Below are 23,248 nucleotides of genomic sequence, written 5' to 3'. Positions count from 1 at the left end.
TTTCCCCCTAATTAATGATAAATTCGTGCCAATTGTGTTAATTACATATTTTTTTTCTTTTTGCAATACTAAAAACCGTAATTTTTATTTTATTTTAAAATTATTTTATTTAAAACTATTAGAAATAAATAAATAAATTTTTAACGAAATTATTTATTTTGATAAAAAATAAACAAAAAAACGTTTTTATCAAAACTGACGTGATAAAATTTAGTTTTTATAAAAAAAAAAATATATATATATAATTTAAGTAATTTATTTCTCACTTTAAATGATTATTATAAATAATGATTTGCATGTTTCTTAAATTTAAATTTAAATTTTATTATTATTATTATTATAAACCGTTAAATAATTTGTTTTAAATTTTTCTACTTTTTACTTTTTTTTTTTATAACTTATATTTAAAATAATAATAATTTTGTTTCGTGGTTAAAGTTAATTATGTTTTTAAAATAAAATTTATAATTTTTTTTTTTTTTTTAAATAAAAATGTTTCAGTGTAAATTAAATATAATTTTATATATTTTGTGTTAAATTCAAAGTTTTTTTTGTGGGGGAGGGGGGGGGGGGGGGTTTGAATTATAAAACAAACAAAAAAAAAAAATTTGACTGAGGGTGTTTTAACAAAAACTTTTTTCTTTAAAATATTTTATATACATTTGAAATATTTATTGATTTTATTTATTTATTTATTTTGTAAGATTGTAAGCACATCTATTATTTAAATAAATTTTTTTTTTTTTTTTTTTAAATGAAACAATTAATAAATTGTTGGTTTTATTATAAAAATAAAATTAACAAAACTAAAAGTTAATTAATAATGTATTGTTTGTTATTTGATTTAATTTTTTTTTTTTTCGGGGGGTGGGGGGATTCATGAGGGAAAGAAAAAAAGAATTTGATTGTGATAAATTTTAAAATGTGGGCTTTCTGACATGATTTCTAGTCTATTGTTTTAAGAGTCAATTGTATGTATTATTCACGGATTTTTACAAAAGCGATTCTATCTCTCATTTTATAAATAAATAAAAAAAAAAAAGAGTAATAATTAATTGTTTAAGTAGACCGTGTAGAACGTGTAACAGGATAAATATAAAATTTTAATGATTAACGACAGTAGTAAGCTTTATAAATAAATCAAATAACAAATGAAAAACAAGAGGCGATGATTATATTAAATGCAAACTAACATTTTTTTTTTTTGTAATATTAAAATTAATCTACGCCATATTGTATTGATGTTCTTACAGGACTATGAGTTTGTAAGAAAAATCTATTTTTAAAATTAAATTAATAACGTTTAAAATGGTGATTAATTATAGGCTAGTAAGATTTATAAAAAATAATTTTTTCATTTCTTTTTGTACTGAATGAAATGGTTCATTTAAAACTGAATTTTGTTTTAAACACATTTATAAATCATTTAATTTTTAACTTTGTGGTCAAGTTAACTGTCAGATAAGAATAAGAATTTGAATACTGAAACATTTGCACATGATTTTATAAGAAATTATTGAAAACACAAACAGTTTTTCTTCAAACTATATTTTTTATATATTAAAATTTATAATTTGTTGAGTTAAATTAAAAGTAAAAAAAAATGTCAGCCATTGCAAAATTCATGCAGAGAATATCATGCATATTAAACATGTTAATATTCTTAAATTTTATTTTACAATACAACAGAGTTTTTGAATCGATAACTTTAAACAAAAATATGTAGAGTTTCATTAAATAATTTTTAGAAATAAATTTTACTCTATATACGGTAATTTTCCTATAATTAACTTCTTTTTTCAAATTCATCAAAAGCGTCATTAACGAAATGATGCTCTCAATCAGAAAATTTAATGTTTAACTTTTTCCCAAACTTATTTTTATATTATTTATTTATTTTCATGCAAATATTAAACATTATAATAATAATTATTAATAATTTTACCTTTTTAAAATTGAACGCCAAATAAAATTATTAGAAAGAAAATGAAAACCAACCACACGAACAAGTACCGCGCGGGTTAACTATTGCCAACTTAAAAACTGTTAAACGAAATTCCCCCGTTTTTATATAATTGCGACAAACGTTATGTAATAGTAAATGTAAATAATAAATATCATGTTTTAGGTTATAAATTTTTATTATTATAATTTAGATTATGTTTTCTGGCAATTTTTGTCAGTGGGGTATGTTTTAGTATTTATTTGTATATTTAAATTAAATTAATAAATAGTTATTTATTTATTTAAAAAAACGCTTTTGTTTTTAATAGGTAAAAGAAACTACATATTAAATCACATTAGAAAATATTGTGAATTTTCTTTTAAGAGCACAATGAATAATAAACCTGTTGAGAATTCAATGAAAAACAAACTTGAATCTGCTTTAAATCCCATACATTTATCAATAATTAATGAATCATACATGCACAATGTACCGAAAGGTTCAGAAACTCATTTTAAAATTGTATTAGTATCAGATAAATTTGAGAATATGACACTTTTACAGGTGAGCGTTAAATTTAATTTTGTTTTTAAATCTTCAATTTTGATAATTAAAAGCATTATATTACTTGATAATTTATAAAATCATGTATAATTTTTATTTCAGAGGCATAGATTAGTCAATTCAACTCTCGAATATGAATTACAAAATGGAGTTCATGCACTTTCTATTGTTGTTAGTAAATAATGTTAATATGATATTTATAAGTTGAATAAGTATATATTAAAATAAAGTAATTTTTGTATACTTACTTTTAGGCTAAAACTCCATCACAATGGAATCCTGAAGAAAATACTGCTCCTAGTCCAAAATGTTTGGGTGGCTTTGGTAAATAGTTGAACGAAGAACTGTAGCCGATTTAACAAATGTACATAATTTTTCTAAAGAAAATGTTATAATGTTTAATTTTTATAATATATCATAAAATATAAATAATGTATATAATGAAATGATTTAGTTTAATACAGTGATATTATGTGAAATTTTTCTTAATAATTATATTCGAAGAAGTCTGTGAAACCAAAAATTAGTTAAATTTTTTAGAATTAATTATTAAAAATAATTTTAATGTTTCTGATATGATAAATTTGATTATTTGTTTAAAAAAAATATTTTTTCATTATATTTTGTTGTACTTTAGTAAAATAATTGTTTTAACAATAAAATTGTATTGTTAAAAAAAAAAATTCAAATCGATATAAAATTATTATAGAAAATTTTAAATTTTCATTAAATAAGAATGATTAAACAATCGTAATTATAATTTTTTTTTCCATTTATTAAGATGTAATTATTTCAAAATAAATACCTGTAACAAAAAAAAATTTTTAATTATTTATTAAAAACCTGCCTTCATCCATTAAAAAAATGAAATATTTCATCTTTTTTTTTCTGAAACAAAAATATTACTAAAATTTTTTTTAAAGAAAGCAACAACGACAACAGGTTAATAAAAAATTTAATATTTTTTATTTATTTATGCATGTAATTCATAACAAAAATAAATGATTAATGATTAATCATGAAACATTGAATTTAATATGGATGATTTTTCACACTTGAAATTAAACAACATAAGGTGGGCGATCGGTTTAGATTGTGGTTTTTTTTTTGTACAATAAAAAAAAACATGAATAAGTAATAATTTTTTTTTTTTTTTTTAACTTTTCATTGCATGTATTTTTTTCCTTTCTTTTTAACCCGAAAACATTTAATAAAAAAAAAAAGTTATTCAAACAGTTTGAATTTAAAAAAAATTTTTTTTTTTTTTTTGGGTAGTTTTAAATGATTTCAAAGAAAAAATTAAAACAGTTTATTTTACATTAATTAAAAATTTAATAAAATATTATTATTTATTAAAAAAAATAAAATAGTAATATTAATAAATTTTTTTTTTTTATGTAAAGAATTAAAAGTTTAAGTTTTTTACTAAAGTGGTTAAAATATATTTTTTAAGTCATATAATGTAAGATAAAAATAAAATAAGATGATAAGAATTACTTAGGCTAATCAATGATGAAAATAGTTCTTTTTAAAATGATGAGTTAACACAACCATGATCAACACTCACCCCTTCCTAATTTTTCCCCTTTAAATTTTTTGCCGGTAAAATAACGGATTATAAATTTTTTTATTTTTTTATTAAAAAAGGGTTGCGAACGGGTTCATTATATAATTTAAAATCAAACTAAACAAAAAATAATTCCTATTTCTTTTATAAGTTTTTTTTAATAATATTAGAATTTTGTTATGAAATAATTAAAAATTATTTTGCCATATCAAATTCAGTTGTTTTTCTCTTACGAACTCGTTAAAATTTTTATTTTTGAAATTAAATAAACATGTGAAACTACTTGTCGGTTTTTATCGAACGAGTTTATTAGTTAAAAACGATCGATTAATAATAATTTTTTAAAATTAATTAAACGTTTTTTTATTTAAATTGTGATTTTAAACTTTACGCATATATTTTTTTAAGCGTGTTAATAAAAAATTATTATTTTTTTTTACTTACCAGTAAAAAACTTGGAGTGGAGGACGCCATTTTGAAAACGTTTTGCTGTCGTGTTCAGCTAATGAAACTGTGCGTTTATCGTTTCGTTTTAATAATTATTAAATCTAAAAGAAAGAATTAAGTGACGAATCGTTATTTTTATCGTTTTTTTAAATAATTATTAGGTACGTATATTATTATTAATAATTAAAAACGATTAAATATTTCTTTTGTTTAACGTTTTCGGTTATAAAATTATCTGAGCGTTCGATTGTCATAAAATTCGTTAAATGTCGCGCCGCCGTTAATAAATCAGCAACGACGCTTCTATTTCAAATTTCAATTTTAAAAACGTTTTTTTTTTTTTAATTTAAACGACAGAAAAATAGTTTAATCGGCAAAAAATATCAAATTTTATACTTTAAATAACGATTTAAAATAATTTCAAATGATTTTTAGTAGTTTTTTTCCCTTTTTAATTAAATAAAAAATAAAAAACATGCAAAATAACAATACTTAATGTTACTAAAAAACGTTAAAGAAATCGTTATTTTTTTAATATATACATAAATTATTAAGTTAGTTATGTATATTTATACGATTGAATAATCGTAAAATACAAAACTATTTAATTATATTTCCCCAAAAAAAAAAAAAACATTTATAATTAAAAGTATATACTTTAATATTTAATTATTTATACTTGTGATTAAATTTGCATGTGAAAATATTTAAAGTTTAATTTAAAATATATATGTATCTATGTACATAATTTTAACCAAATTTCATTTTTAATATAAAATTATTCTCCATTTTAAAAACTATTTAAATAAAAAATAAAAAATTAATTAAGTTTTCTCTCTTAAGGTGTAACATAATTAAAAAAAAATTTTTAATTTCTTTTCCTCATCGTTTAAAAAAATATTTTTTTTAATTCTTACGACATTTTAAAATTCATTTTGAAATTTATGTAAATGTTTAAAATTATTAATAATTACAAATAAAACTAAAAAATTTATGCAGTGCAATTCTATTAACAAAAAGAAATGAATAAAAAAAAACTTTCATTTGTTAATAAAAATAATATTTAATACTGCAAAGTTTTTTTATGTTATGTAAAACTTATTAATAAATTATCATTATTATTATTATTGTTATTGGATCATGTTTTAATAATTTTCAAGTAGTATTATTAATAAATTAATTTAATTGTTAGTAACAATCCTGAAATTATTATTTAAAATAATATTGTGCAAAAATTTTAAATTCTTTAACGGTTTGATTGAAAAACAAAAAGGGAAAAACTTGTTTTATATGTTTAAATAATGTTTTGTTTTATGTTTTAAATGTTTAAATGTTTAAATATTAATCAAAATAACAAATTAAAAACAAAAAAAAAAAATTAAAAATGAATTTTGAGTAAAAAAATTTATGTTTTGTTATTCCATGCAATGCCATAAAATAGAAAACAAAAAAAAACATTAATTTAATTAAAATAAATTTAAAAATTGTTAAATTCAAATAGAAAAAGGGTATTAAAAAGATAATCCCTTAAAAATCGGGGAAAAAGTAATAAAAAGTGTAATAAAATAAGAAGCAGAAGAAAAAAAAAAAGAATTTGTTAAATAATATAAACACACAAGATAATCCTATTTTACACTTTTTAAATTGTATTAACACGTTGTTAAACAATTTTTAATTTTTTTTAATTTTTTTTTCAGATCGAAACGGAAAAATAATAATAATAATAATAATTATTGATGATCATTAGCTGAAAAAGAGAAGCAAAAAGTTTTCAATTATCGAATAATATAATAATAATAATAATGAAAAATAAAATAAAAATTTATTATTATAGGTGATGGAGTTATAAAAAAATTTTTTTTTTTTTTACGGTGATTTTTTTGTTTTTTTTTTTTTTTATTAAAATGGATCCCAAGGAAATAAATAAATGTGGTAGCGGTTGTGAATCTCCAGGAGGAAATCAAGGGATTAATCAATCCCCAACAACAACAACAACAACAATACCATTTATATCAACAAAATCATTAATACAAAATCAAAATTTTGTACAGAAACCGCCATGTTCGAATCCGGATATTCAAAAAATCGTTAGCAGAAACGGAAACGGAACAGGTAAGTAATAATAATAAAATATTTATTGTTTGTTTTAAATTTTGATGGTTTTCCCGTAAAAATGTGCCATGAAAAACGATTCGTTATTGTTACAAAAGAAAAAAATTTAATAATTTAAGGTTTAACACAAAAAAAAAAAATGCTTATCATTTTAAATGTATCTTCCTCGTGATGACGTTGAGAAAAAAAAAAGTCTGTTAAAGGGTTTCTGTCTTCTTCTTCCTACCTTATTTTCAAATGGTTTTTGTCGGGGAGAGAGAGAAAGAAAAAAAAAGACGTTTTATAGTTTTTTGTGGGCAAAAAAAAACTGAGGGAATGTCAAAGTTTACATGACTAAAATGAAAGAACTCGAGATTATGATGTTGCACTCGTATTAAATCAAAAAAAAAAAAAAAAAAAACTTAATTTCCCATGGGTTCATTGTCAAAACATTTCAAATTAATTAATCATTTTTAAAATCTTCTTTAACTTCATTTCTGCATGATTCTAGAAAAAAAAAAAAAAAAAATTTTTTTTTTTTTTTAATTAATTTAATACCTAATGAAAAAAAAATTTATTTAATACAATGATTTATTTAAATTTATTATTATTATTATTATTCAAATTTAAAAACGGTATTTCAAAAATTAATTATTTTCTCTCTCTCTCTCTCTCTGCCTGTATCTTTCTCTCTGTCTCTTTCTCTCTCTGTCTGTATCTTTCTCTCTCTCTCTCTCTCTCTCTCTCTCTTTCCGTCTTTATCTTTCTCTGCCTTTCTCTCTGTCTCTTTTTCTTTCTCTCTCTGTCTGTATCTTTCTCTCTCTCTCTCTCTCTCTCTCTCTCTCTCTCTCTCTTTCCGTCTGTATCTTTCTCTGCCTTTCTCTCTGTCTCTTTTTCTTTCTCTCTCTGTCTGTATCTTTCTCTCTCTCTCTTTCCGTCTGTATCTTTCTCTGCCTTTCTCTCTGTCTCTTTTTCTTTCTCTCTCTGTCTGCATCTTTCTCTCTCTCTCTCTTTCTCTCTCTCTGTCTGTCTCTTTGGTCTTTCTCTCTGTCTGTCTCTTTCTCTCACTCTCTCTCTCTCTCTGTCTGTCTCTTTGGTCTTTCTCTCTGTCTCTTTGGTCTTTCTCTCTGTCTCTCTCTCTCTCTTTTCGAAAATAAATATGGCGTCGTAACAGTTTAAAATTTTTAAAAATTCCAAAAAATATATCCATTTGTTTAAAAATTAGTTGAAAAAAAAAAAATAAAAATAATTCACGCCTGAAATTTTCAACCCTATCCGCCGCCATATTTAAAATTCTAAAAACTTTTTCTCACCGTAAAAAAATTATTAAGGTTAAATAATAATAATAATAATAATGATTTTAAAAAATTAATTAAATGAAATATTTAAAAAAAAAAACCCAAAACTTTTTCCCATTCACACACATAGAAAATTTTTTTTTTTTTATTAATTGAATGATTTGTTTGATGTAAAAAAAAAAAAAAGGAAAAGGAAAAAAAAATGGTCTCCGGCATACTAATTCCTGTTAACAACCCTTAACGTATTAAAAAAAAATCTAAAAAAAAAAAGGGAATAAAAAATAGCCCATGAGAAAATTCATTTAGATGATAAAAAAAAAAAAAAAAAAAAAAAGAGTATAAAAAAAAATTTTTTTTTCTTATTACTTTGCTCCTAAAACAAAAAAAAAAAAAAAAAATATGGGGAGGGGAAAACAATGTAAGGGGCACACCCCCCCCCCCCCCCCCCCCCCCCCACACATAAAAAAAACTCACAAAAAAAAAAAAAGGAAAAAAAAAAAAAATCGGGAACTGTTTTAATACCGTGGCAGTCAACCTGACCAGGATCATTAAGTATCAGGAAAAAAAAAAAAAAAAAAGGGTGGATTTTTTATTATGGTTAAAGGGTTAAAATTACCCCGGAGGCACGTTTTTTTTTCTATTTTTTTTTTTTTTTTTTACTATCATCAGACGCTAAATAATTTTTTTTTATTCAGATTTTGTTGCTCGTAAAAAAAAAAAAAAAAATTTTTTTTTTTGATTGTTTTGGGTTTTTTTTTCGTATATAAAAAATTTTTTTTTTTTTTTTTTTTTTTTTTGGAGCCGCCTTTTCCATACTTAATAATCCTACTCGGTTCGAGTGTAAATTCCCCCGAAACGCGGAAGTTTATAAATTTAATTTTTTTTTTTTTTGTCTTTTTTTTGTTCTCATCAAGATTGTCTTTTATGTATGGATGGATGCGATTTGAATAGGAAATGGTTGTTTGGAGACTATTTAAAAAAAAAAAAAATTTTTTTTTTTTTTTTATTTCAAGGGCTTGCCTTAAGCGTAGCCCAAGGCTACTACTAAATACTACCACTAAAATCTCAGGTAGAATCTTTTAACCATACGTAATTCAATTAACACTTTTAAATTTATTTAATTATCATTATTATTATTTTTACGCGTAACGAACTATTATTATTATCATTATTACGCGTAACAAACTGTCATTATTATTATTATTTTTACGCGTAACGAACTTTTATTAGTATTATTATTATTTAACGTGTAAAACGTTGTCTTAGGTCGTCGTCGTCGTCATCATCGTCGTGTCATCAACGTAAAATATCGTCTGTCAGTCAGTCTCTCGTTTGTTTGTTTATTTTTTTTGGCGCGAAATTTATTATTTTTGCCGTTACGTCATCAGTGACATCACGCGTATACGTTTCATTCGAAAAAAAATAAATAATTTTTTCTTGCGTGTGTCGAGTTCTGTCGAGTTCGAAGAAAATTTTTTATTAATAATTTGATGACGTAAGAGTTACTATTATTATTATTATTATGGTCACTCTTAAACACGACAAGGCTATTATTTGTCGGGATTTTTAAGCATTTATTCCAGGTTTCTACCCGACGATTCCTTAGGGATAAATGCTCGAATTTTGTTGGTGCTAAAATTTTCCAAAGAAAAATGTGGGCCGTCCCACATAGTGCGATTTCCTGGATGGTTTCTTTATTATTATTATTATTATTATTATTATCATGCGTACTGTTTTGTGGAAAAAATTTTCTTTTTATTTTATATTCTCACGAGTTGACACAAACCGACAAAAACCGACATAAAAGTTTTTTTTTTTGCTCAATTTTTTGTCTTCTTCTTCTTCCACGTTAAAAAGGAATAATAAAAGACGTAATTAAAATTTTTCTATTTAATATTCTAAATAAGCGTGTGAAACATTAGGTCCAGTCCAAAAAAAAAAAAAAAAGGATTTGAAAGGGATGATGATGATGATGAAACATGCAAAAAAAAAAAAAATTAAATAAAATTAAAAAGAAGAAACAAAAAAAAAAAAAGGTTGAAAACAAAAAGATATTTGCCAAAAGTATATATAAAAAAAAAAATTTCTCTCTCCTTAGTTAATTTTCATTTATTTGGTTAAAAAAAAAAGGAAGAAGGAAGAAGGTAAAAGGAAAAAAAAGTCACAAAAGCCTGAGAAAAATCTTTTGTTTTTATATGTGCAGATGATGTCACGTAATAAAAGGGGTTTTTATAATCTCTTTTTAATTTAAAAAAAAAATTTTTTTTTATGAAGTTGTGGAAAAAAAAACCAAAAAAAAAAAAAAAAAACCAAAGAAGAAAAGAAAAAAGAAAAAGGGGGGAAATTAATTTACATAAGCGCATCTTCTTGCATACAAAAAAAAAAAAAAAAAAAATTTCGAATGAATCGTTCGAGCGTTAAAGACGTGGTAAAAGAATTTTGTTTGATTTAACGTTAGAGACAAACAAACACAAAAAATAATGATAATGATAATTTCCATCAACAAACGCGTTAACGAATATTATTATTATCATCATCTATTTATTATTTATGTTTAATTATCTATTTATTTAAATGAAACAATCATATAAATTACGTTTCGTCGATTTCTATTCAAAAAAAAAAAAAAAAAAAAATTGCATCTGCTTGTTGTTTGATTATTATTATTATTATTATTATTATTTTCCGGGTGAAAAAATCTTTTCGTTTGTACCTAAAACCACGTCTCCTCACCTTCTCCCTCTTTCCTTCCCCACAGTAAAAGGGAAGAAGGTAGTTTCGGGGGAAGTTTGGAAAATTTCACCTTTTGAAAAAAAAAAAAAAAAAAAACGTTTGTGTGATAAACGTCACCCTCACCTCGAGGGGCCGGTTTAAATCACGAAACAAACGTGGGGAGGGACTTTTCGGGGGGGGGGTGTTCGTGTTTATTAATAATACCATAGGTCAGGAAACACATGACCAATTGTGGGTAAAAAAAAAAAAAAAAAAAAGAAAACGAATAGATCGTGAGTATCATCCCCATCATCATCATAGGGATAGAATTTAAAATTGTCTGTATGTTTGTTCGTTTGTCCGTTTGTCTGTTTGTCTGTCTGCCTGCGTGCCCACCATAAAAAAACGCGGGTCATTTTTTTTTTTTGTATTCACGATAAAGTATTCATTATAAAAGAAGAATTATATAGAGAGAGACTCGCTTGAAGCAAAAAAAAAAAAAAAACCTTCGAAACCCTTAAAAACTTTCCCTTTTTTTTTTTTTATAGTCGCGACCACGTTTCGATTGTTGTTTGTTGTTGTTTGTTTAAATGAAAGGGTTTCGTTAAATAATAATAACAATTATTTTATTCACGTAAAAAAAAAAAAAAATTTTATCAAAATTACGTCGTTTACTTTAAAAATATAATAATAAACTTCATCCCTTAAAAAAAGGGTTGAAAATGAAATTTTTTAAATAAAAAAAATTTAAATTGCGATTTTACTGTCGGAAAATGGAAAAGATTCGAAAGATTTTCCAAAAGAAAATCACGTTTTTTCGTTTAAAAAAACCCCTTAATTGTGTCGTTAATAAAATAAGGGATGATGTAATTTTTATAATTAAAAAAAATTCGTTAGTAAAAATATTTTTATGCGAGATGAGAGAAGATGATTTTACCGGAAGTACCGGTAATAATAGTCGATCACAAAAAAAATTCGTTTAACCGTCGGAAAAAAAAAAAAACGCGCGAGTTTTTTATTTTTAAAAAGTATCAACTTTTTTTGTTTTTTTGTTTTTCAATTATAATAAAAATATTTTTTTTTTTAACAAAAAAAATTAATAATAATAATAATAAATTTAAGGGTGTTTTTTTTGTTGATATTCTATATAAGTTAAACATTGAACTATTTACACATCCCTAAAAAAAAAAAAGAGTGAAATATTTGACCTACCCTTAAAATTTCAGCTTGGGGTGCGACAATATATACTTTTATATTCGTTTATTATTATTATCATCATTTTTTTTTTTTTTTTGGTTGTAAAATTCGTTCGCTGGGAAGGAACCCTTAATAAAATACTTGCCAATCAGGTTTGCAGACTTTTTATGGGGTGAAATTAACCCTCCAATGATTTTACTTTAAAATGGCGGTTATTTCTACTTTTTTTTTGCCCGACAATTTTTTTTTTTTACGTCTCCCTCTCTCTCTCTCTCTCTCTCTCTCTCCCGAAACAATAATAATAAATTTTTTTTTTTCTATTCTCGTAACGTTTTAAAATTTAAAAAAAAAAAAAAAATGGCGGGAATTTAAAGAAACGATCGAATGAAAAAATAAAATAAAACATTTAATTAATTAAATGTGATAATTATCGGTTTTACATCGTAAATAATTATTTTAATCGATACTACTGATGATGATAATAATAATAATAATAATAATTTTACATAAATAAATACATTATTAAATAATTTTTACAATCGGCCCATATGTCAGATGTTAATTTTTTTTTTTTTTTGTAATAAGGGTTGATTTTAAGACAAACAGAAAAAAAGGTCGAATAATTTTTTAAAATTATAAATAAGATAAAAATAATAATAATAATAATAAGTAATTATTATTTCATTAAGAGTAATTTGTTTGTTTGTTTGTTTGTTTGTTTTTCAGTTGTATTAACATCATCACCGAACAACGAAGCAGAATTACAACTTTATAGAGTAATGCAAAGAGCAAGTCTTCTTGCTTATTACGATACTCTTTTAGAAATGGGTAAATTTATTATTATTATTATTATTATTAATTATGTCCGAAATATTTAAATGTTTAATTATTATTATTATTATTATTTAGGTGGAGATGACGTACAACAACTTTGCGATGCGGGAGAAGAAGAATTTTTAGAAATAATGGCATTGGTAGGAATGGCATCAAAACCATTACACGTAAGAAGATTACAAAAAGCATTACAAGAATGGATAACAAATCCGGGTGAGTTTGTTTGTTTGTTGTTTGTTGTTGTTGCTGTCGGAACTTTAACGTTTGATTAAATTTTTAAAACACCTTATAACAAAACACGATATAAAAAAGTGAATTTAGACGCACACCATATTGATGTTTTAATATGCCTTAATTTAAATCCTTCGCGTTTTGAACCTGTCACTTAACAATGAGAACCTTAAAAAAAAAAAAATTCATTACCTGAATAAAAGTAACAACGGGTAGACATGTCGGTCGGTCCGTCGGACGTGATACATAAAAACCTTATTTAATGATGATGCGTAATCGTGGCAGACAAATGGTGAGAGGGTTGAATATTAAAACACACAACAAAAAATGTTTTTTTCTTCTTCTTCACAACCAAAACAATCCTGCAAACAAAAAAAAAATTTCATTAATAAATAAAGTCACGTGATTATTTGTAAAAAAAAAAACGGTTGGGTATATAAGAAATTACTATTCAAATATCGGAAATCTAAGGGGGTAACCCCGTCTGGTTTTGATTATAATTTTTGGTTGTTGTTGTTGTTGTTGACCATCTGCCCTCATGTGGGCAGTTTAAAAAAAGAAACAAAAAAACTCGTCATTTTTTTTTTTTTGTTTACGGTAACACGTAAAGACGTCGTCAACTCGGGTAAAATTTTTTTTTTTTTAGTCGGATGCGTTTTTTTAAAATATTTTTTCGTTATTTAATTAACAAAATCCGTTAATTAACAAACTCAAACTCATTGTTGCCCTTTTTTAAATTTGTTTAATGAAAAAATAAAAAATATAAAAAATGTTTCCGCGACGATTGTTTTACATTTAATTAACCTTAACCTTAACGATGGATAGCCCGAAGGAATAATTTTTAATTTAACCGTTAATTCGCTACGTTTATTATTATTATTATTAATTAGTTAATTAACGCCGAAAGAATTGATTACGATAAGAAAAGAACATTATTATTATTATTATTAACCATCACGCTTCGATGAAACGTGAGGGTATAACAACAAAGATGATGATGATGATGATGATGTTTGTTAATTTTTATATGTAGCCATGTTTCAAACACCTCTTTCGTCAGGGTTGGTACCAACTACCAATAATATTACCCACGTGGTTAACAGACCGTTAAATTCTGTTGTGACCAACGTGACAACGACAGGAACATCCGCTATAAATTTATCATCGACGCCTTTAAATACTCAAAATGTCAGTAATCCGACGAAAGAAGTAGTACCTGTGGTAGTATCATCGCAGGATTCATTTCAGGTAAGAAAAGGGGATCCTCGAGAGTGGGATTCATCTGGAACGAAATAAAAAAAAAAAAAAATTTTAATTTTAATTTAGGTCGCAAGCGAAGTAAACAATCAAAGAGAGGCCATAATCCGTGGTCCTAGTCCCAGTCCGACGATCCTAAATCAACCACCGGGATCACCATCAAATCAAAATCCCGTTTTGTCAGAATGTCAAATTATAAAATTGTCAGAAGCAGCAGAAGCATTGGTGAAAACATTACCACAATTCGAACCGAAACCGCAAAACGCGAAGAAGAAAATTTGTAGAAATTTAGAAGTAAATTTTCCATTTTCCATTTTTCGTTCTCCATTTTTTTTTTTTTTTTTTTTGGGCAACATAAAATTACGGTTAAAAAAATTGTTTTTTTAGAAAGTTATGAAAATGTCGCGAGATGATCCACAAAGAATGGACGAAATAAGAAAATATTCAGCCATTTATGGTAGATTCGATTGTAAAAGAAATCCACAAAAGCCATTAACCTTTCACGAGGTAAATATAAATTCGAAAAGGTGTTTTTTTTAAAAGTTGTCACTAGTTGTAACTACCCTTAAAAATTTAAATATATCGTAACCAGATGCCCCGCAGCTTGTTGTTAGTAGCAGAAGACAAAAAAAAAAAAAATTTTTTTTATGGGGTTCTTTTATTCAGTTCCGGCTATCCAAAAAGGGTTTCTGTTAAACATATCTCTTTTTATTATTATTATTAAATAAGGAAACCGATTATGTTCAATTTATTATTATTATTATTATTATCGTTTTTATTAATAGAATAATAATAATAATAATATTTTTTTAGGTATCGGTCAATGAAGCAGCAGCACAAATTTGTAAAATTTCTCCAGCACTCCTAACGAGAAGAGATGATTTATTTGCATTGGCAAGACAAATCGTTAGAGATTCTGGATATCACGTGACAAAAGGACATTCCAGGTTCGTTATGAGGGGAGGGAAGGGGAGTGGGTGGAGGGGAGGGAAGTTAACGTGATTTGATTGATTTTTACAGTTTCGTTGCCGGCGGTAAAAGTTTCAGTTACCAATTAAATTACAAAACACAAGAAGATAATAATATTAATTGTCCGAAGAAAATCAGAGTCGTCGATGACGAATCTTCATCTTCAAGTTTAAACGATTCGAATTTCGAATTTGATAAAATTAAAAGACAAGTTTGTCCGATGCAAAATAATAATGATAATAATAAGAGAATTTAATTTTTTTTTTTTTTTTTTTTAATAATAAAAATTTTCAGGATCGTTTGGATCAAATAGCGGAAGAATTGAGGATTTTAGGGAGTAAAACGGAAGAACTGGTACAGGCGGCACAAGAAATAAGGCAAAAAAATGACGTGTCGTCTGCTCAAACGTTACAACAACAAATGGAAATGGTTCAAAATAAACAAACTCAATTGTTGTTAGAACAAAGCGAACTTTTAAAACAACCGCTACCGTCCAGGTAGGTTTTTTGAAGGTTCGGATGAAAAAAAAATTTTTCCCGATTCGTCATGAATAAACTTTTTTCCCCTTCCCCCCCCTTTCCCTCTTTAGGTTTTACCGCCGAAACGGAAATAAAAATCAAACGGAAAATGATAAACAACCGGATACGGATGATACAGATTCGCAATTTTCATTAAGTAACGCAAGTTCTCCCTCACAGGTGATTTAGTAATTCTTAGCGGTAACCTTTGACCCTTTCGCAATAATAATAATAATTTGTTTTTTGGAATTTAGGAAGTGGGAGATTCTAGAGATTCACTTCTTCGTGATGTTGATAATTATAATTCGAACGGGTCACCTTCGACAATAAAAACCCCATGTAAAGTTGGGAAACAGGTAGGCCCCAAGTGACGAAGTGACCATATATATATCCTTCAAGCTTGGGTTAAAACCTAAAACAGGTAATAACATCGTACCTACAAATAATTATTATTATTATTAATTTTTTTTAACGTCTCGAGCACGTCGTATATATAATTTCCCGCCCGCCCTCCCCCCCCCCCCATAGCACGATTCGCATGATTAAATCCTATAAAAAAAAAAAAATCCCCGCTTAATTTATTCAAATTAATAATAATAATAATAATAATAGTTTGCGACTAATAATAATTATTTTAGTTAATTAATTATTTAATTAATTTTTATCGTTATCATTATTATTAAGTTGGTTTCAGTTTTTATTTATTTATTTATTTATTCGCACGAATTTTGGTTTGAAGGTATTATTATTGCACGAATTTAATTTTTTATTTAAAAAAAAAAAATAGGAAAGCAGGTAAGAAATAAGATAAAATTATTATTATTATTATTATCATTATCAATATCATGATTACCTGATTCGTCCGTTGAAAATTTTCTTTTTTTTTTCCAGGAGTTTCTTCGGGGAGAAGAAAATGATTGCGACGTCGTTAAGGGAACGTACCGTGATGAAACGTATGGATTTTATTCATAAGCTAAACAGACCGCGCAAAAACAAAAACAAAATCAAGGTAAATTAAAATCCATTTCCGTTTCATTATTTTAAATAATAATAATAATAATAATAATTTTCTTTGAATGATTTTTCCGTTTTTTTTTTTAGATTGTATAACGTTCGATGATGACGTAGTAACGGTAAAAGGTCGTTAACCTCAACGGTAGAAAATTAAAAAGTGTAATAGTAAATGCGTGAGGTGTAAAATTTGAAAAACGTTATTCTCAATTATAATAATTTTTTAATTATTTTTAAAACAGGAAGTTAAATCGAACGTGGAGAAAAACAAAATAATAATGATAATAAACGACCGAGTAAAAAAAATTATCAAAAGAATGTTCGAGAATCGAAAAGAAAAAAATTTACGTGAGTTTTAATTAATTAATTTTTCACATCATTCGTTAACTATACCATTAAACCTTTAAAAAGGCCGCCATTTTTTTCCAGATCGATACGAAAAGGAAAAATTACGTTTATCGATGACGTCATCGTTATCACGTGACATGATGAAGGGGAGAAAAAAATTCATTTGTTTTTATGCATGTAAAAAAAAAAAAAAAATATATATATATTGTTTAACAATTGATTTTTTTTACGTGTTTATAAATTTAAAACGTGATGATTTTATTTATTTATCTAATTGTTGTTGTTGTTGTTATCATTTTGTTTATAAAAAAAATATATATTTATGTATATAAATATAATTTTTGTTTGTCGTATTTAATTTCGCGCACGCGCACGATCGTCATCATCTTAAAAATAACAAACGACCGAAACAACCGGAATAATTAGTCGTTGTTTGTTGTTCTTTTCTATTAAAAAATTTATAATTTTTCGAACCGTAATTATTATATTTATTACTATTATTATTATTATTATTACTACGTCTGAGAGGTTTTCGTCTGCTGCTTTCTTTTCTCAGTGTTTTCCTACATTCCTGATGCTGCAAATAAAAAAAGTTTTTTAATATCGATTATGTTAGTTTATTTATTAATTTATTTTCCAACTCACTTCTTTCGTTGCCGTTTGTAACGAATTTATCCATTCGGATCCATATTTAGAATCCGACGTGTAAAAAAATAAAACTTCTTCTTGGCAGACGATTTTAAAAACTCCTGTGCTGAATATAGGTTCGACTTGACAGTGTCTTATGGGTAAAAGACCGGAAAATTTCAAAGGACCCATTTCACTTCCTTTACAATACATTAAATAATCGGAAAAAAGTATAACGTATCTCGAATCTGATCTTTTCCAATTTTTCGATACCTAAATTCATTCATTTATAATTAACTCTAATAATTTTAGTTTAAAAAAAAAAGGTTTAATTTAAGGTTATGTTAAATTTACTTTCATTAATGAACCCTGTTTAATGATTTTCCTTCCAGGTTCGACAATATCCAATGGTGAACCTGTTAATCTTTTTGCTAGAGATAACATACTTTCAACATTTTCATATTGGCTAACGTGATCATTTATGTGAGACGCTGTTTCTTCAATTTTTTTTAAAGCACCTGTTACATAACAATTTATTATAATTAATATAAAATGAAATATTTTGAAATCGAACAAAAAGTTTACCTTGTAAAATAAAATATTCTGGATCATCCACGCAAGTATGATTTAATACTTCCTGTAATAATAATTTATATCGTGGAATTCTTTGAATTGGAACAATTAACAACGATTGAAATGATGCAGAAACTTCTGGTCTTTTTTCATGTGTTGTTATGAACTCATGTAATTCTTTATTATTCTTTTGCATTTCCTTAAATAAAAATTTTACAATTCGATAAGTGAGATTAATTATGTAATAATTTCTTTCGTTTAAACTACACGATTTTGAAAAATCATACTTGTAATATTTGTAGAGCTTGCTTGTAATCGTAGGCATAAACAGAATATAATTTTAAATAAGGTGCTAATCTGTTAAATGCAGCACCCACATTTCCATTTTGTTTTTTTAATTCTTGAAGTAATTCACCATTAACCTTATATAAAATTTCAATATTTCCAAACAGAGCGTGAAATGTGTTTGTTGGAAGCCAATTTTTATTTCTTAAAGGTTCCATGAAGTACTAAAAAAAAAGAGAAAAATGTGCATAATCATAAAAGCCATAAAATTTCATAATAATAAAATTGTGAATCCTATCATACCTTCATAATTATTTCTAATTGTTTCAAATAATTAATTTCAGATGTGTATATTTCATTAATTGCTTTCTCTTTCAATTCTTTTTCTTTTTGAATTTTAGATGTTTTTGTAAATTCGTTTAATGCAGATAAAACTTTCATTTTAGATCTTGTCGTCAATATATTCCTTTCGTTGAATGCTTTTTTCAATTCTTCACTAAAAGTCAATGGAGTCGATTGTAAAAGTGTGTTATTCATAACTACTACCTTTTCTAAATTATATATCACAACGTTTTAACTATTCACATAAATATAAATTTTTTTTAAATAATTATTTCTTAATCATAACATAATAATAATAATAATTTGATTAAATTTGTTATGATTGGTTTAAATAATTCATTAAAAAAAAAAATTTCGCAATAATAATTTATTTAAATAAAATAAAAAAAAAACTTAAAACGTAACGTTCGTTTACTGCGTCAACGCGAAACAAGAAACGGTTACAATACTTCACTCCCCCCACTCCTTCTCACGATTACCATTGGCTTGGAATCAAGCGTCAAATATTCTGCTGCCACTTTTAACCGTTATTTTTAACGCATGACGCCATTTTGAAATTTTCTTGTTTCCTTTTTAACAATATCGAAATTTAAACGTACAGGAAAATTAATAACGAGAAGGTTAAACGTATTTTTTATGAATTAAAATAATAATAATAATAATGCATATTACAAAAGTAAAAAATATATGTATAATAATGAAAATATTGACCTGTGGTAAATACATAACAAAATTAAAATAATTTTATATTCATTTAAGACAATTAATAATTTCATTCGATAAAAAAACCTTTTTCCTTTCTTTCGTTTGTTTTTTTTTTTTAACTTTCATTTACCGACAAGTATAAACGTAAAAATTAAAATTCAAGTCTTAAAAAAAGTAATAAAAAAAAAACAACAAAAAAAAAAAAGGATAAACTTGTAAAAATAATAAAATAAAATGTAGTAAATTTTAATTCAAGATAATCAATGACCAATGTTTTGTTTTTGTTTTCTTTCTCTATGACCACCAACAAATAAAAAAAAAAAAAAAAAATTTTTATTATCGGAACATTTATTATATTTCACTTCTACCGCTAATTTCATTTCCCCCCCCCCCTTTCTTCTTCTTCCTTATGGATAATAAAAAAAAGCGATTAAAATCCCAAATCGTGCCCGATATTTCAAGGAAAATCATTACAATTTGTTTCTAAATGTTAAATATATAAAAAAAGTTTAAAATTTCAGTGTTTTGGATAAGTTTAAAAATCAAATTGACTCCCTTGTTTGGGCGCGCTAAAATTAAATTGACCGTTAACCTCTGGTGCCACGCTTTCATCTTCATCCTAAACAAACAAAAAATTTATGTTAAATTGAGCGTTTGGGGTAATAATTCAACGTTTAACCCATTAAAAATTATCATTATTATTATTATTAAATGAAAACTTGCCGCTTTCGAAAAGTAATGCTGTATTATATCCAATGCTTTTTCGTATATCTGTTGATTTTCGTGATTTTGTAATTCTTCCAATTTGTCGACGCCCCCGCATTCTTCTATCATCAACGCGATGGAATCAAGTTCTCCGATTTTTTTAGCGTTTTTCAAAATGTTCGTGAGAGCGTCCATGACGACCAAAACTGTGCTCCAGTCTTTTGCGTCTAAAAGATTGCACAGGGGAGGTATGACACCCGCGCGGAGAAGGAAAAACAATTGCGTGACGGTCGCACCGGAAGTGAAATTTGTCACGGCCCAAGCAGCTTCCTTTTGCGATTTCGAATCTCCCTGTTGAAATACAAAACAAATGACTCTCTTATCTAACCAAAACATAATTAACGATAAACTAAAAAGAAAAGTTACATTTTGTAAAACGTTTATCAAAGGTGGTAAAATTTCAGCATCGATGACTGCTTGAATTTGTTCTTTATTTCCGGCCGTTATGTTCGATATTGACCAAGCGGCTTCTTTGACAATGTTATCTTTGTCCGCGCTCAGTAAATTTCTCAAATTCGGTAAACCTCCGGCATTTATGACGCAGTCTGTTTGAAAATCGTTACCCGTGACTATGTTTCCGATTGTTCTCAAAACCGGAGTTAGTACTTGGGTGATGTTGGAAGCAAAACTTTCGGATAAAAGTTCGACTAATCGTGGCACGACTCCCGTTTCGACGGCAGCTTGAATTCTTTTATCTGGACCATCGGTCAAATAAGACAGAGACCAACAAGTATCCGCTAAAAAAAAAATTTTTTATTAATTTTAAAAATTTATACTTGGACGAATTTAACATTTAATTACTGCAAATACTTTACCTAAAACTTCATTATCTTTGGAATATAACAATTTACGAAAAGTCGGTAAACATGTTTTAACGACACTGAATGGCGGTGGAGGATTTTTATTTCGACATAAATTTGATATAGTCCAAACAATATTACGAACGGCACTAATTTTGAGATCGGATTCTAGTAATTTTAATAATATAGGTAAAGCTCCTAATTCTAAAACGAGATCTCTAGGCTTAGGTCCATCGCCTGCAATGTTACCCAACGCCCAAGTTGCTTGTTCGGCAACTTGTTCATGCGGAGAATTCAATAAAGCAATAAATTTGGGCAAAGCACCAGATTGTATGATTACAGCCGTTTCATCAGAATTTCCAGATGCTATATTTGTCAAAGCCCAGCAAGCTTCAAATTGAAATTTTTCACTTGAAATTAAATATTATTATCATCATCATCATCATTAGTTTTATCAACTTAGGTCGAAAACATTTTTTTAAATAATTATTCCTTACTTGTATTTCTCTGACAGGAATTCGACAAGGTGAGGAACAATTCCAGAATTGATTATATCTTGAATTGGAGGATTTTTATCTTTGCTAAGTATTTTTCTAGCATCTTGAAGTGCTTCAAAAACAAAATTTTCATCTCCACTTGTGATGGCTGACATAATTTCAGGAACAGTCATGACAGAATTGGATTGAGTTGAAGCATTGCCGTCTTGAAATGCATACGGAGATTCATTTACAGACACATTCCTTTTTTTAAGTAATTGATCATATCTACTAGCTTTTCTTAAATTTATAGTAACAGAATTTCGTCGCCTTCTCATTTCCTTCAAAAAAAAAAAAAGAGATAATTTAATATATTTAAAAGTTTTTTTTCCAAAAAAATTTGTTTTCATTTTTTAATTACTTCAATATCTTTTCCTTTGTGCTTAAAATTTGCCAGCCTATTCGGCATTTGATTTTCTTGCATCTGCGACATTTTTTAATGGCTTATCTGAAATTGAAAAAAAAAAAAAATTATTTAATATGGAAAACACTAAGTAAATTAAATATTGATTAAACATTTATAACTTTTACAAAATTTCTTTTTAAAATCATGACCTAAAGTAATCTTATTTTCTACTACAAATAACAAAAATTATCTTTCAAGAGTAAATGATTAACTTTCATTGAAATAAAAAAAAAAATACAAATCACTAAAGTTTAAAGTTTTGACTTTTTTCATAATTTTTATAACTTAATTCACTCACTATAATTATAAATATTCAGAATTATTCGACAAATAATATTTAGTTTCAGTAAAAAGACTAATTTCACTTTATAAATAATAATAATCATAATGAAAAAAAACAAAGCGAATGTTATTTGTATTATTATTTAAATACAACTTGGGTTCGAGTATCAAACACTAAAATAATTATAATATTATTTATATGAAAATTTCCAAAAATATCTTCTCTTTAAGTAATCAAAATGAATCAAAGAGAATTTTTTAAAATTAGGTTCGATTAAAACCAGAAAAGCAATTAATGAGTCACATTGTTGGAAAAAATCGAAGCTTTTTAAAAATATATTATTATATTTTTATAATACATTAAAAAAAATTATGTAGAAGTTTTTTTTTTGTGAATTAATGGATATTTTACCGAAAAGACAGATACTCTCACTTAAAAATACAATTAAGTAAAAAACAACACTCACTATTTGTTTTTTTAATAGGTAATGTTAAGATTTATATTTAAAAATATGTGGAATGATGTGACTACATAAATTTAATAAAACTTTTTCGTTTAAATATAGCTCTAAACAATTATAATAATGTTAAAAGTCAAAAAAAATTCTATCAACACTAATCTTTGAATTGTAGAAACAGGATTATTCAAGATTAATCATGAACATTAATGATTTTCCTTTGTATTATTTGACGATTGAGTAAATATTTATTTACGAGGCACTACATCCAAACATAAATTTTACAATGTATTGTAATCAAATATCAAAATTGTATTTATTATTTAATTATTAATGCTTTCAAACAATTACTTGCAGTGAAAAAAATATAAAATTATCAATTTAATTTATAAATTTTATTTTTTGCAGAGAAACGAATTCGAGACGTGAGAGAAATGTTTAAATTACACATTTATTTATATTAAATAATTTATTAATACT

At 25.5% G+C, this 23,248-nt stretch overlaps 4 protein-coding genes across 4 annotated transcripts; 2 read left to right on the top strand and 2 right to left on the bottom strand.

Annotated features, from left to right (window-relative positions):
• Positions 1-2,335: 2,335 nt before the first annotated feature.
• Positions 2,336-2,841, top strand: Phum_PHUM567520 (uncharacterized protein; the record flags this gene model as incomplete). The annotated part of the gene is made up of 3 exons (XM_002432021.1): positions 2,336-2,509; positions 2,612-2,680; positions 2,764-2,841. 3 exons carry the CDS (start codon positions 2,336-2,338, stop codon positions 2,839-2,841), a joined length of 321 nt encoding a protein of 106 aa, XP_002432066.1.
• Positions 2,842-12,600: 9,759 nt separating this feature from the next.
• On the top strand, positions 12,601-16,602 carry Phum_PHUM567510 (uncharacterized protein; the record flags this gene model as incomplete). The annotated part of the gene is made up of 12 exons (XM_002432020.1): positions 12,601-12,649; positions 12,731-12,868; positions 13,920-14,134; positions 14,213-14,437; positions 14,531-14,650; positions 14,810-14,828; positions 14,976-15,090; positions 15,164-15,323; positions 15,407-15,609; positions 15,702-15,810; positions 15,885-15,986; positions 16,522-16,602. The coding sequence occupies 12 exons, from the start codon at positions 12,601-12,603 to the stop codon at positions 16,600-16,602; spliced, it is 1,536 nt and encodes a 511-aa protein (XP_002432065.1).
• Positions 16,603-17,371: 769 nt separating this feature from the next.
• On the bottom strand, positions 17,372-19,011 carry Phum_PHUM567500 (guanine nucleotide exchange factor, putative; the record flags this gene model as incomplete). The annotated part of the gene is made up of 6 exons (XM_002432019.1): positions 17,372-17,566; positions 17,635-17,889; positions 17,971-18,134; positions 18,202-18,388; positions 18,477-18,698; positions 18,778-19,011. The coding sequence occupies 6 exons, from the start codon at positions 19,009-19,011 to the stop codon at positions 17,372-17,374; spliced, it is 1,257 nt and encodes a 418-aa protein (XP_002432064.1).
• Positions 19,012-20,056: 1,045 nt separating this feature from the next.
• On the bottom strand, positions 20,057-22,055 carry Phum_PHUM567490 (Importin alpha-2 subunit, putative; the record flags this gene model as incomplete). Its single annotated transcript, XM_002432018.1, has 6 exons — positions 20,057-20,133; positions 20,241-20,577; positions 20,653-21,023; positions 21,102-21,496; positions 21,584-21,903; positions 21,984-22,055. 6 exons carry the CDS (start codon positions 22,053-22,055, stop codon positions 20,057-20,059), a joined length of 1,572 nt encoding a protein of 523 aa, XP_002432063.1.
• Between the last annotated feature and the right edge of the window lie 1,193 nt (positions 22,056-23,248).

Source organism: Pediculus humanus, genomic scaffold, assembly GCF_000006295.1.
Source record: "Pediculus humanus corporis 1103172108300 genomic scaffold, whole genome shotgun sequence".
Taxonomy (NCBI): domain Eukaryota; kingdom Metazoa; phylum Arthropoda; class Insecta; order Psocodea; family Pediculidae; genus Pediculus; species Pediculus humanus.
The sequence above is the reverse complement of the archived record's forward strand: the minus strand, read 5'-3'. Positions and strand labels throughout refer to the sequence as shown.